The 10,928-nt window shown below is 38.1% G+C and overlaps 1 protein-coding gene across 1 annotated transcript; it reads left to right on the top strand.

Annotated features, from left to right (window-relative positions):
* Positions 1–3,417: 3,417 nt before the first annotated feature.
* On the top strand, positions 3,418–4,697 carry LOC149831627 (leucine-rich repeat extensin-like protein 4). Its single transcript, XM_090013053.1, has one exon. The coding sequence runs from the start codon at positions 3,418–3,420 to the stop codon at positions 4,534–4,536; it is 1,119 nt and encodes a 372-aa protein (XP_089869179.1). The 3' UTR covers positions 4,537–4,697.
* Positions 4,698–10,928: the final 6,231 nt, after the last annotated feature.

A 10,928-nucleotide genomic window follows, 5' to 3' on the forward strand; every position in this document is an offset into this window, starting at 1 on the left:
ATGTAATGATGATGCACATAGATAGTGAGAGTATTTACTATGATAAAATTTTGATAGGTGATAGTATTTATTATGTTTGACAAATCATATTTTATCATGTATTCATGAGTTGATACAAAAATGCATAGTACTTCACTGATGTGCATGTGAACATAATGATGTCTGATGATATGGTCATGAAAGAGATATAGAAACTCCATGGCTAACTAAAGAAAGTGAGACCCACAAAATAATATATTTGTTTAAATATGATATTGCACATTAAAGGTTATAATTAAAATTATGACATGATGAGAAACTCATATGGCTATATGAAATAAGTGCACGAAAGGATGATGTCATGGTTTAACTCATATTATATGTAAAAAGAATCATAATTCATGTGATGATGAAAGTACCACATGACTGTGAAAAATAAACCATACCATGTGTAAAATAGCCCATAGCATATGCAAAAATCTCATACTTGAATATGAATGATAGAAAGATTACATGATTGTGTGGTAAATAGCTTATAGCATGTGTGAAAACCTGATATTACTCAAAGAAATATGCATTATTATTTGGTGCATGGTTTTGTCAAGAAGTAGTATACCTGATACGTGATGCACCGATTATGATATAATATGGTTGTTCGCCCCATATGGCTAAGTAGAAGATGTTGGATCTTGATAATTGGATCTAGTGTGGCCATAGTGACTCACACTGAAATCCAAAGAGCCATACAATGGTGGGCTCATAAACATATGCATTAAAAATGCATTATAATATATTAAAATATATTAAATTTGTGATGTAAACGGCTACACCAATTGAGTTTAATTCATCTCTACATACACTAAGTGCGTGGAATCATGTGCAATCCTTCTTGAAGGAGGTCGTTTATAGAATCCCTATCGAAGGGGCTTGTAAATGCGGCCAAGGGCTGGGACGTCATGAGTTTGAAACCCATGGGTATATAGCTTGTTGTATAACTGGTAGGGGTTTGCCTAACTCCAGCTTGTTGCAAGATCTAAGTTGGTTGTACTCTCCTCAGGGGCATTACCAACCAGAAGCCTACCAAGATGTGATCATGATTGGGGGTTTTCTTTCGGCCTACCAGAAAAAAAAAAAGGGAAAAATATGTTGTACTTAGTGGAAGTTTTGTAAGTCAATTAAACATGTATAAGAAGAAAATGACATAAGAATCTTTGTTTAATAAATAGAATTACTAAGAAAAACTTATCCACCCACTCTTTTTTAATAAATCATTTACACTAGGAATCAAATTAAAGAATCACATTAAACAGATACAAGAAACGGGAGTACCTAACTCCTAGTTGAACTTCAAAAAACAGTGCAATCAGTAGTGATATAACAAACTAGCAAAACAAGCCACCCACCACATATAATCACGTTTTTACTACCAATTGGTGAATATAATTGCGAATTATATTAAACCCAGTTTTGTAAAAACTCGATGCTAACAAAACCGGGTTTGAGTGGCCAATAAGCCACCGAACCAGGTTTTGAGACTTAAATCAGGTTAACACCCAAAACCTGGTTATTAACCAGGTTTTGGATGTCATCCAAACACTCCCTCAGTAATTGTATACAATGGCCCATATATGCTGGCACAGAGTAAACTGAGAGCAGATCAGGTAAATCAGTGTTTTACAAGGTTATCACCTTGTTTGACATCCAAAGTCGCTAGCGGATCCCACTACACAGGACACGTGTCACTTCTAAGTTGTTTTACAAATAAAACGTTTTACCTGGTCCACTTCCTGATTTTGATCATCACACACATGAATGAACACCAATATTTGTTTGGAACACACCATTACATTCTAATGAAAGGTTAGACGGTTTTCAAATCAGAAATTAAGTTCAAAAGGATTGCAGTGCAGCACAATAGTTTTAGGTCGTATGCAGTAGTCCTGATTGCAGTGCAGCACAATGTTGTCAATCATTCATGAAAATGAAAGGCAAAATAAAAATGAGAAGGGTGAAAAGAAGAAAAAAAAAAAGACACTCCTACCAAACCCCAACCAATTTGAAGCTTCACTCGTTTTTTATCTAAAATTCAACCCATGCCTACCTGTTCCTGGACCACTTCAAAGCGTGTTTTAAAAAGAAATATTGTACCCCAAGAAACTAATCACCAGTTACTTATTAGTCTCTTAATCAACCCAAACCCATGAAACAAACAAATCAGAATAAAGAACCTTTATTGGAAAACAAAGCTATGTTTTGCGCGTCAGGGGTTCAGTCTGGATCCTGTCAGTTTAGACCTATTCGAATCTTCACAAGTCTTAGATCCACATCTAATCTGGTATATTAATTTTACTAACTGTATATCAAATGTATTAGGCTCAAGTAGGGCTACATGAACAAAGCTCGGCCCGAGCTTGGGTCTGTCAAGCTCAGCTCATCTGACAAAGAAGCAAGCTCAAGCTCAAGCTCAAGCTCTATCTCGAGTCTAGCTCGAGCTCAAGTCAAGCTTGAAACATTTCAAGCTCCGATGGGTTGAACCTAGAGTGAGATCAAGCAAGCTTGGTTAAGAATGAGCAGGTCACTTCTTTTCATGAAAAAAGAAGAAAATCATTCTTTTCATGAATCAAAGATAGAAGACCTATCCCAAGGTAGGCCTTATATTTTTTTTTTTGACATTGATTAATTTGGTGAACAAGATCTCTATATATATATTATTTCTGAGTCTAACCAACCTTAATGAACTTAATCAAGCTTGTTTGCGTGATCAAGCTCAGCTTCTTTATATAACTGTGTTTGGGCTTGATGCCTGAGCTCGGATAATTTATGTTCTCAGACAAGCTCGGGCAAACAAGTTGAGCCTAGGCCAAGCCCGGGCTGTACATGAGCTTTGTGCAGTCTTAGGCTCAAGTGAAGTCCAGTTTTATATATATTGACTATATCCGGACCTAGCTTGAGCCCAAGTTGAATATGGATCCCACGCTGCCCTCCACTGCCAATTAGTAGATTCAATAAGGGACTTGGTTCTGGTCTAAAGACACCCCACGTCAAATTAACAAAAAAAATTAGTTACCTAATTACTTATAAATAGCCACTTAATCTCTGCACTGATCCAATAAATATTAAAAAATAACAACCGCAGAAAACAAATAAACAAATTGTAGTAGGTCTAGTCCATTCAAGGATTAGAAATTTAGAGCTCTTTTTCTCTCTCTCATCATCTCCCGTGTATATATATGCTTCTGTCTTCATCATTTTCATACCCATGCCATCTCTCTCTCTCTCTCTCTCTCTCTCTCTCTCTCTCTCTCTCTCTCTCGAGAACACCACAAATGAGTGACATCAAATAACACATACCAAATTGCGTGATCGCCAAGGATGGCATCCCAACACCATCCTCTGTTTTTCTTCTTCCTCACCCTCTTCACCCTTCCCTTTGCTTCCATGGCTGCCCTGCCCAACCCCCGCCTGCTAGAAGCCTACATTGCACTCCAGTCATGGAAGTCAGTGATCTACTCCGACCCGAAAAACGTCACTGGAAACTGGGTCGGCCACGAGGTCTGCAACTACACTGGCGTCTTCTGTGCGCCGGCCCTCGACGACAACTGCACCACGGTCGTGGCCGGCATAGACCTCAACCACAAGGACATCGCAGGCTCGTTGCCGGACTCACTAGGCCTATTGACCGATCTAGCACTTTTCCACATCAACTCAAACCGGTTCTGTGGCACGGTCCCGGAGTCCTTCGCTCACCTACATCTACTATTCGAGCTCGACTTGAGCAACAACCGGTTTGTCGGCAAGTTCCCGCCGGTACTCCTGTCCCTCCCATCGCTCAAGTACCTTGACATCCGGTTTAACGAGTTCGAGGGAAGCCTCCCCTCCAAGCTCTTTGACATGAAATTGGATGCATTGTTCGTGAACAATAACAGGTTTCAGACGAAGATCCCAAAAAATTTCGGGAACTCGACCGTTTCCGTAGTGGTATTTGCTAACAACAACATAAGGGGGTGCCTGCCTAAGTCCATAGGCAGGCTGAGCTCGGTCAACGAGATCTTGCTACTCAACAACTCGTTGACTTCTTGCATTCCAGAGGAGATCGGGTATCTGAAGAACCTAACAGTTCTGGATCTAGGGTATAATGAGCTTGTTGGACCCTTACCGGAGAGCATAGGAGGCTTGGAGAAGCTGGAGCAGCTCAACGTGGCCCATAACAAACTTTCCGGCGAGATCCCGGCAAGCATCTGCGAGCTGCCAAGGCTCGAGAATTTCACGTACTCGTACAATTACTTCTACAGCGAGCCACCCGGCTGCCTGAAACTGCCCCGGAGGAACGCAAGGTCCGATGACCGACAGAATTGCATCCATTACCGGCCGGACCAGCGGCTGGAGAAGGAGTGTGAGGCATTCCTCAGCCACCACATCGACTGCCAGGTCGTGAGTTGCGACCCGGCACCACCACCGCCGCCGTCTCCACCACCACCGCCACCGTCCCCACCACCACCATCTCCACCGCCGCCTTCCCCACCACCTCCACCATACCACTACTTCCCGTGGCCGTGATGGCAAACTGACTAAAATACCGTTTTATGTTAATTCTAGTTTTTATATATAGATTGTGTTTGTAGCTCCTGTTTTACTTTGATTGGCCTAAGAAATAATGATGTATGACCAAAAAATGTCTGTGTGATTTAGTAGAACAAATAAAAATGATCATATTGTAATACATGTCCACAGTGGATACGAAAATAATCTTGCAATTAATTTGACGCTGAAAGCTACGTCACAGGGATACGCCATTTTGGCTGCGTACCTTTGTTATACCGATACAACATGCCATGGCAAGATGATAAGAGACGGACACGTGCATGTAACATTTTATTGTTATTTAATAATTATTCAATTTCTTTTGATAATATTTTGATAGAAAATATATTATAAATGTTACATTATAAAAAGCTTTTTATTAATTAAAATTTACAAAATCTCTTACATTTTCGCATGTCGGTCTGGTTGCGAGTCAGATTGTACTCGTATCTTATGAATGTCTAGACTAGACACCCTATCTGAATATAGTGCTGTAAACAGATTGATTTAGACCAGATAGGAGTATAATCATATCTAGGTTTTGCTGGATTCAGGATATATAATTGGATCCGGATCCAGTTATGTTCTGTGCATGGCTGTGTACTTAAGTCATGGTTTTACTTCTCACAATTTACAGAAAAGATGAAACCGGAAAAAAAAGGAAAGATCGGCCTCTTTAGATCGTTTAATTGGCCGTTAATCATGAATGAGTGTAGTTTATGGGATCCAATATCCATATATTTTCCTTCTTGGGAGATCCTATATTGTTGTCAATGACTCAGTTTATTCCAGCAACAATAAAACTAGGGACACAAATGGGTTGAATATCTGACCCGTTTCTGATCGAGATCCGGCCTAGATATTTGAATCTCGGTTGTGGATAGAAGCAAATGTGGTAGGCTCTAGTCAGATCCAGGTTGAAATAGAATACATTAATATGGGTGGTTATTGATTACATTTTGCTTTTTCAACATAAAAAACAACATATTAAGCCTGTTTTCAGTGAACCCAGTAGCACAGCATCTCGAACTATATATATCTGGATCTGGAACTTGACTATGGATATGAGTAAGATCTGATCCAGAATGGGATTCAATTTTGACATTTGGATCCAGGTTCAGGTCAAGCCTGATCCAACCCATAGCCGACCTGTTTCCATCCCCAGAATAAAGACAAAGCCGAGACCCATAGGAAATCAGGCCATTAATTGATTCATTGTAGGATTAATGATATCAATGGTATGGTTTTGGGTTGGATATCCAATTGTTGCCTGATCTGCTCAGTCATTGGTGAGCCCCAAGACCCAGCTGTGTCCGACTAATAAGTAATAAATGTTATGGTTTAATGCAACTTTCAGGATCCGTTAATGGTCCAAAAATCAAAAGATCCAAAACAAATTAGGTTAATATAGCATGTAATTTTTGTTCCAGTAATTTGGGATGTAAATGGTTTGGATTTCGGATTTGTTGGGATCCCAAAATACATCGTGTGAAGTTTTGTCTGTCTACAAGAGCTTCATGTGGATATTCATCTTTGTATGATGAAAACAAGAAGCGTGCTTGATCGAATCCCCTTCCTGATCTTAAGCAACTTGCATCTAAATGTTCTTGACCTCTTACATAGAGGGCAAAATCATGAACTATGTCATGCAATTTGTGGTATGTTTCATTTCCAAAAAAAAAAATCATAAATTTGAATCATAGAACAGTCCATCAATGCTTCAAGGTATCCCTCTGCTAGCTACGGCCTCCTCAACCATAACTTAACTAAGATGCATCTCGAAATCCTTTGAAAATATACAACATTATGTAAGGCATTGCTTCAAGGGAAAAGGTAGATTATTGAAGCCCATGCACACGCGAAAGCCAGCATAGGCGCAGCACAGCAGCTCGCGCACGGTCTGTTGTGTGCAAGCCTGAATAGGTGCATCAAACTCCTTGTCCGCGCAAGCCACTCGTGCACTGCGCATAGGCGTGTGCCCCACAGTCCGCCCGCCACACGTAGCAAAAGCATCAGCCACAGACTCTGTGCGTCGTGTGCACCCCCCGTGCACAGTGTGCGACAGCACCCTCCTTTGTGCACACATGAGATGCACAACCCCGTTTGCATGCGCATCGCAGGTGCATCACAGCAGGAATGCAGCAGCCACAGCGCGCGCAACAGTGTTGCAGCCCAGCAGACACTGTCCTCTCCTTGTGAAACAAGCTTGCAGCGACATTTAGTGCACGAAGCAATCCCTTGCATTTCTCAACTATAACCTTCCCAATCTCTTCTACTCTATCCAGCACTTCCTCCTTCTCATACCTTCTTAACACTTTAGCTTTAAACAAAGACCAGCTCTCGTCATCGGATGAGCACTCCCACCTCATAAACGTCTATTAATTGTATTGATATTGCAGTGAAATCAGACAGATCGTATAGACCGGTGATGAGATATCACACCCGCTATAACAGTGTTACAATAGGGACCATAACCGAACAGGGTACCTCATGACCCAGAAACAGAGAACAGAAAATCAAATGGTGATGACCCTACAAAAAATCGCCAGATGATCGCGCTATTTCCCCCAATCCAGTCGATCGGACAACCAGGCCATTTCACACAAACTTTTCTGTGTAACTTCTCATCATAGCAAACCATGGGGGGCAGTTTCATCACTTTGGAGGCCCTTAAATATACAGTGGTTTCGCTCAGTCCAGAGTAGTTTCCAAGCCGTTAGTCACCAAACTCTGCAAATGTATTTTTAGCGCTTCAGTTGCGCTGCAACCAAGATGCCCCTTGGAACACTATAAGGAAAAACTCTTTTAGTGCCATTACAATAAAAAATTTCTGGGCTATACTGTTTTTTTCTGGCGTAACAAATAAGTGTGCCAGTAAAACTGTTTTTTTTAGTGGCAATAAAAAAAAGCTCATTAAAAAGATTTTTCACACAGTCGTGGGCTCTCTCTCTCTCTCTCTCTCTCTCTCTCTCTCTCTCTTTGCGTCTGACCGACGTTATCCACTCCCCCGTCCTTCGCTTCCGATGACGTCCTCTTTAGCTTCATTCGCTTCTGGTGGCATCATTTTTTCAATATCCTTTAGATTTTAAGAATTTTGCATTATAATTGTTATTTATGTAATTTATTGAGTAAATGCAAATTAAATCAGAATTTTTATATATGCTTTATATTATGCATATATCTAAGAAAAAATAGCATATATAGGAGAAGCATGCATATATTTAAGAGAAAATCAAATAAAATATATGTAAAAATCACATGTTTAAAAAATCATATATAGGAGGAAATTGCATATGTAGAAGAAAAATGGTATGTTTAGAAGAAAAATTGATATATTTAAGAGAAAATTGTAAAAAAATTATGCTAAAATCGCATATATTTTTTCTGCAAAATAGTCTATGTTCTCGAGTCTTTATCTCTTAGTTCTGATGTCAAAAACCTTCATTTTTATAGTCATTGAAAAACTAAGACATAGACCTATAACTTTTATGTTTTGAGTCAGAGCCAAGAATCTTACTAAGCTTCCTATTTTGAGTTTTAAAATCAGAATAAAAGCATGTTCTGCAGATTCGAACAATCTCTCTTCCAGATGATGTTTTTCCTTAATTGTTCATCAGATCAAGGTGATCTTAGTGACATTGAAAATCTAACGTCTTGATCTATCTCAATCTATTTTCTATTTCTCTTAATTTTTAATGCATGTGGTTGAAAAATAATACCAGACCAAAAAGGTGCAATCCTGCATATTCCAATCTGCCAAGCATGCTTTTATTTTGGTTTTGGAATACATAAACGAAAACTCTATAAGGGTTTTCGGTTCAGACTCAAAATAGTAAAATTATAGGCCTATATTTCAACTTTCCAATGCCGGTAAAAACACAAGTTTTTTACATCGGATTAAAGAAATATAAATTTAAGAAAAAAGATTGTTGTGTAATAAACAATCACATATTTAAAAAGAAATTTTATATATATTTAGGAAATTGCATGTGTGAACGATAAAAAGGTTTTTTTTTAATTAGATATTTAGGATTTTGGACATGGAAAGAATAACAAAAATTGTAAAGCATTTAAGAAAATGTATCATATTTGTCATACAGTACGGTCATTTTTCATAATTTTTAACTCCTCCAAAGCATTTTGGGTCTTGCTTGGCTCGCCTTAGTCAAATAAGAGTCAGTGTCTTTTTTTTTACACGAACCTTTGACCAAAAGGTGGTCCATAACCCAACATGGCTGCATCAAGACCAGGTTTGACATCGCTGAGCCTTCGTTAATGGTTCAGACTGGTTATTCGTAGACTTGCTTCGGCTTGATGGGTCAAATTAGTCCAAGTTAACTATCATGACTGTCTCTCTTTTCACCTTCCAGGTCTGTTTGCTATCCCCAGCCGACTTGTAAACCTTCACAACACACCAAATAAGAATTGGATTGAACCATGGTCATGGTACCATTACATAATGTGGCTTAGGATCGTTCAATGTTCTAGTTAATTTGACCTTATAGATGTGATATACATGGTTTTTTTTTTAGGAATTGGCCTTTGGATCTTCTGATCATACAACCTGTAATCTGGTTTTTAAGGAGCTTAAAAAATCAAAAGTCTGTAATATACCAAATTTCGCGGTTTTGAAATATCATATTCTTTCTAATCGAATAGATGCAACTTTTTTTTTAATATTTATACGGAGAAACTGCCCCCAAGAACATAGACCTAGCCATGCTGGCTTGCAGTGCAGTACTTAACGCTTGCCCCTCTCCCCTAGAGAGTCACCACGTTTTGGCTTGCGCAAGAGGTGACAACCCATGAGATTTGAAACTAGACCGCCTGCCTAGCAGAGTAGGCCTCATCCCACTACACCAAACCCCTTTGGGGCTAATCAATGCAACTTGCAACAATGATTCTTAGTCATAAGACAAACATCCTTTTTTATATTATAAGACAAACATCTAAAAATGAAAAAATAATGACCGCCAAATTCTTGTGAGAATCTGAAATTATTCGTATTTCTTGTCTTTTATGGACAAAACTAAATTAAGAATTTTTTTTTTTTTAAAAAAAGGCAATTTGAAAGATGAAATAAAAATAGAATTACACATTTTTCACTAAAAATAGCTGCTAAAAAAACAAATATCATGAATAAAAAGTGATAATATACATTTAAAAAAACTTGGAGTTTAAAACGGTGATCTAACTGTCTCTTTTTTTTTTGTGATATTTTACGTTTGTAACTAGGTCAGAGGCAACATGACATAATGGTTCCATCGCTAGATCAATTTGTTGGAAATTCACAAAAGAAAGAAAAGTAGAGACGGTCCATGGAAAGGAAGCAACGGACAAGATCATGCTTTCATGGGAAATACAGAAACAAGCTTTTACGTTATATAGAATAATATGGTAAAAAAATGAGCTGTTTTTTTTTTCTTTCTAAATAACTGGGATCCCATGTCACAAATACACGTTGACACGAGGCGTGACGGGGATTCAACGCGTAACTTTGAATTAATTTTTTTTAACTAGAACACGAGGACAGAGAATTTTCATTGTTTTAATCAATAAAAACTATTTTTTTATATTTTAATATCAAAATTTATTTTTTATTAAAATAATACTTTAAACCATTAAAATATTAAAATATTAAAATATTGGTTGTGCGTGTCAGTGTCCGTGTCTACATGTACGATCTTTTTCCTTTTTTTATGAGAAATTGTGGTGATGGCAGTGGGAAGAGGGCGATGAGCCATAAGTCATGTCTCCTTTAATGGCTTGGCAAGATTATAAGAAGTGGGTGCGAGAAGCAATGCACGAAGCTTGAAATGAGCAGCGAGAGTTTGTGTGAAATGCATGGTAAGTGAAGCATGAATCATTTAAGAAGCACTAGGGAAAGTCATTAAAACGCAACAATTGAAGCAAGCAGAAAATAATAACAAAAAAAGTAAATAAATTTTGCCCTTTTGTTTTAAATGCATCTTCTAAACTTTTACCCAAACTATCCATCATCTATTTAGGAAAATTTTAGTTCAAAAAATACACTTCTTCCAACATTAAAGTGTATTTTCAACATGAAAAAAGTTAACTAAAATTCATATTTAGAAAAACAACTTAATATGTTCCAGAAATCAGCTTCTCATAAAGTTTCAGAAGCATCAAAGAAGCACTTGGTTTTAGAGATTCCAAAAACTGTCAACAATATATGCAATGCAACAGAATCTTCGATCACAGCATCCTAAATGCAAGTTTATGAATTCAATTTCATTGTTCATTGACTTGGTTATATTTCATGCATTCACAGACTCTTATGTTGTGTTTAGGTGAATCTATATATCATACTGGGTCCTGGTATTGAATTTCGATGCAGCTATATCCCA

Source organism: Nuphar pumila, chromosome 7, assembly GCF_984573655.1.
Source record: "Nuphar pumila chromosome 7, dmNupPumi1.hap1.1, whole genome shotgun sequence".
In the NCBI taxonomy this organism is placed as follows: Eukaryota; Viridiplantae; Streptophyta; class Magnoliopsida; order Nymphaeales; family Nymphaeaceae; genus Nuphar; species Nuphar pumila.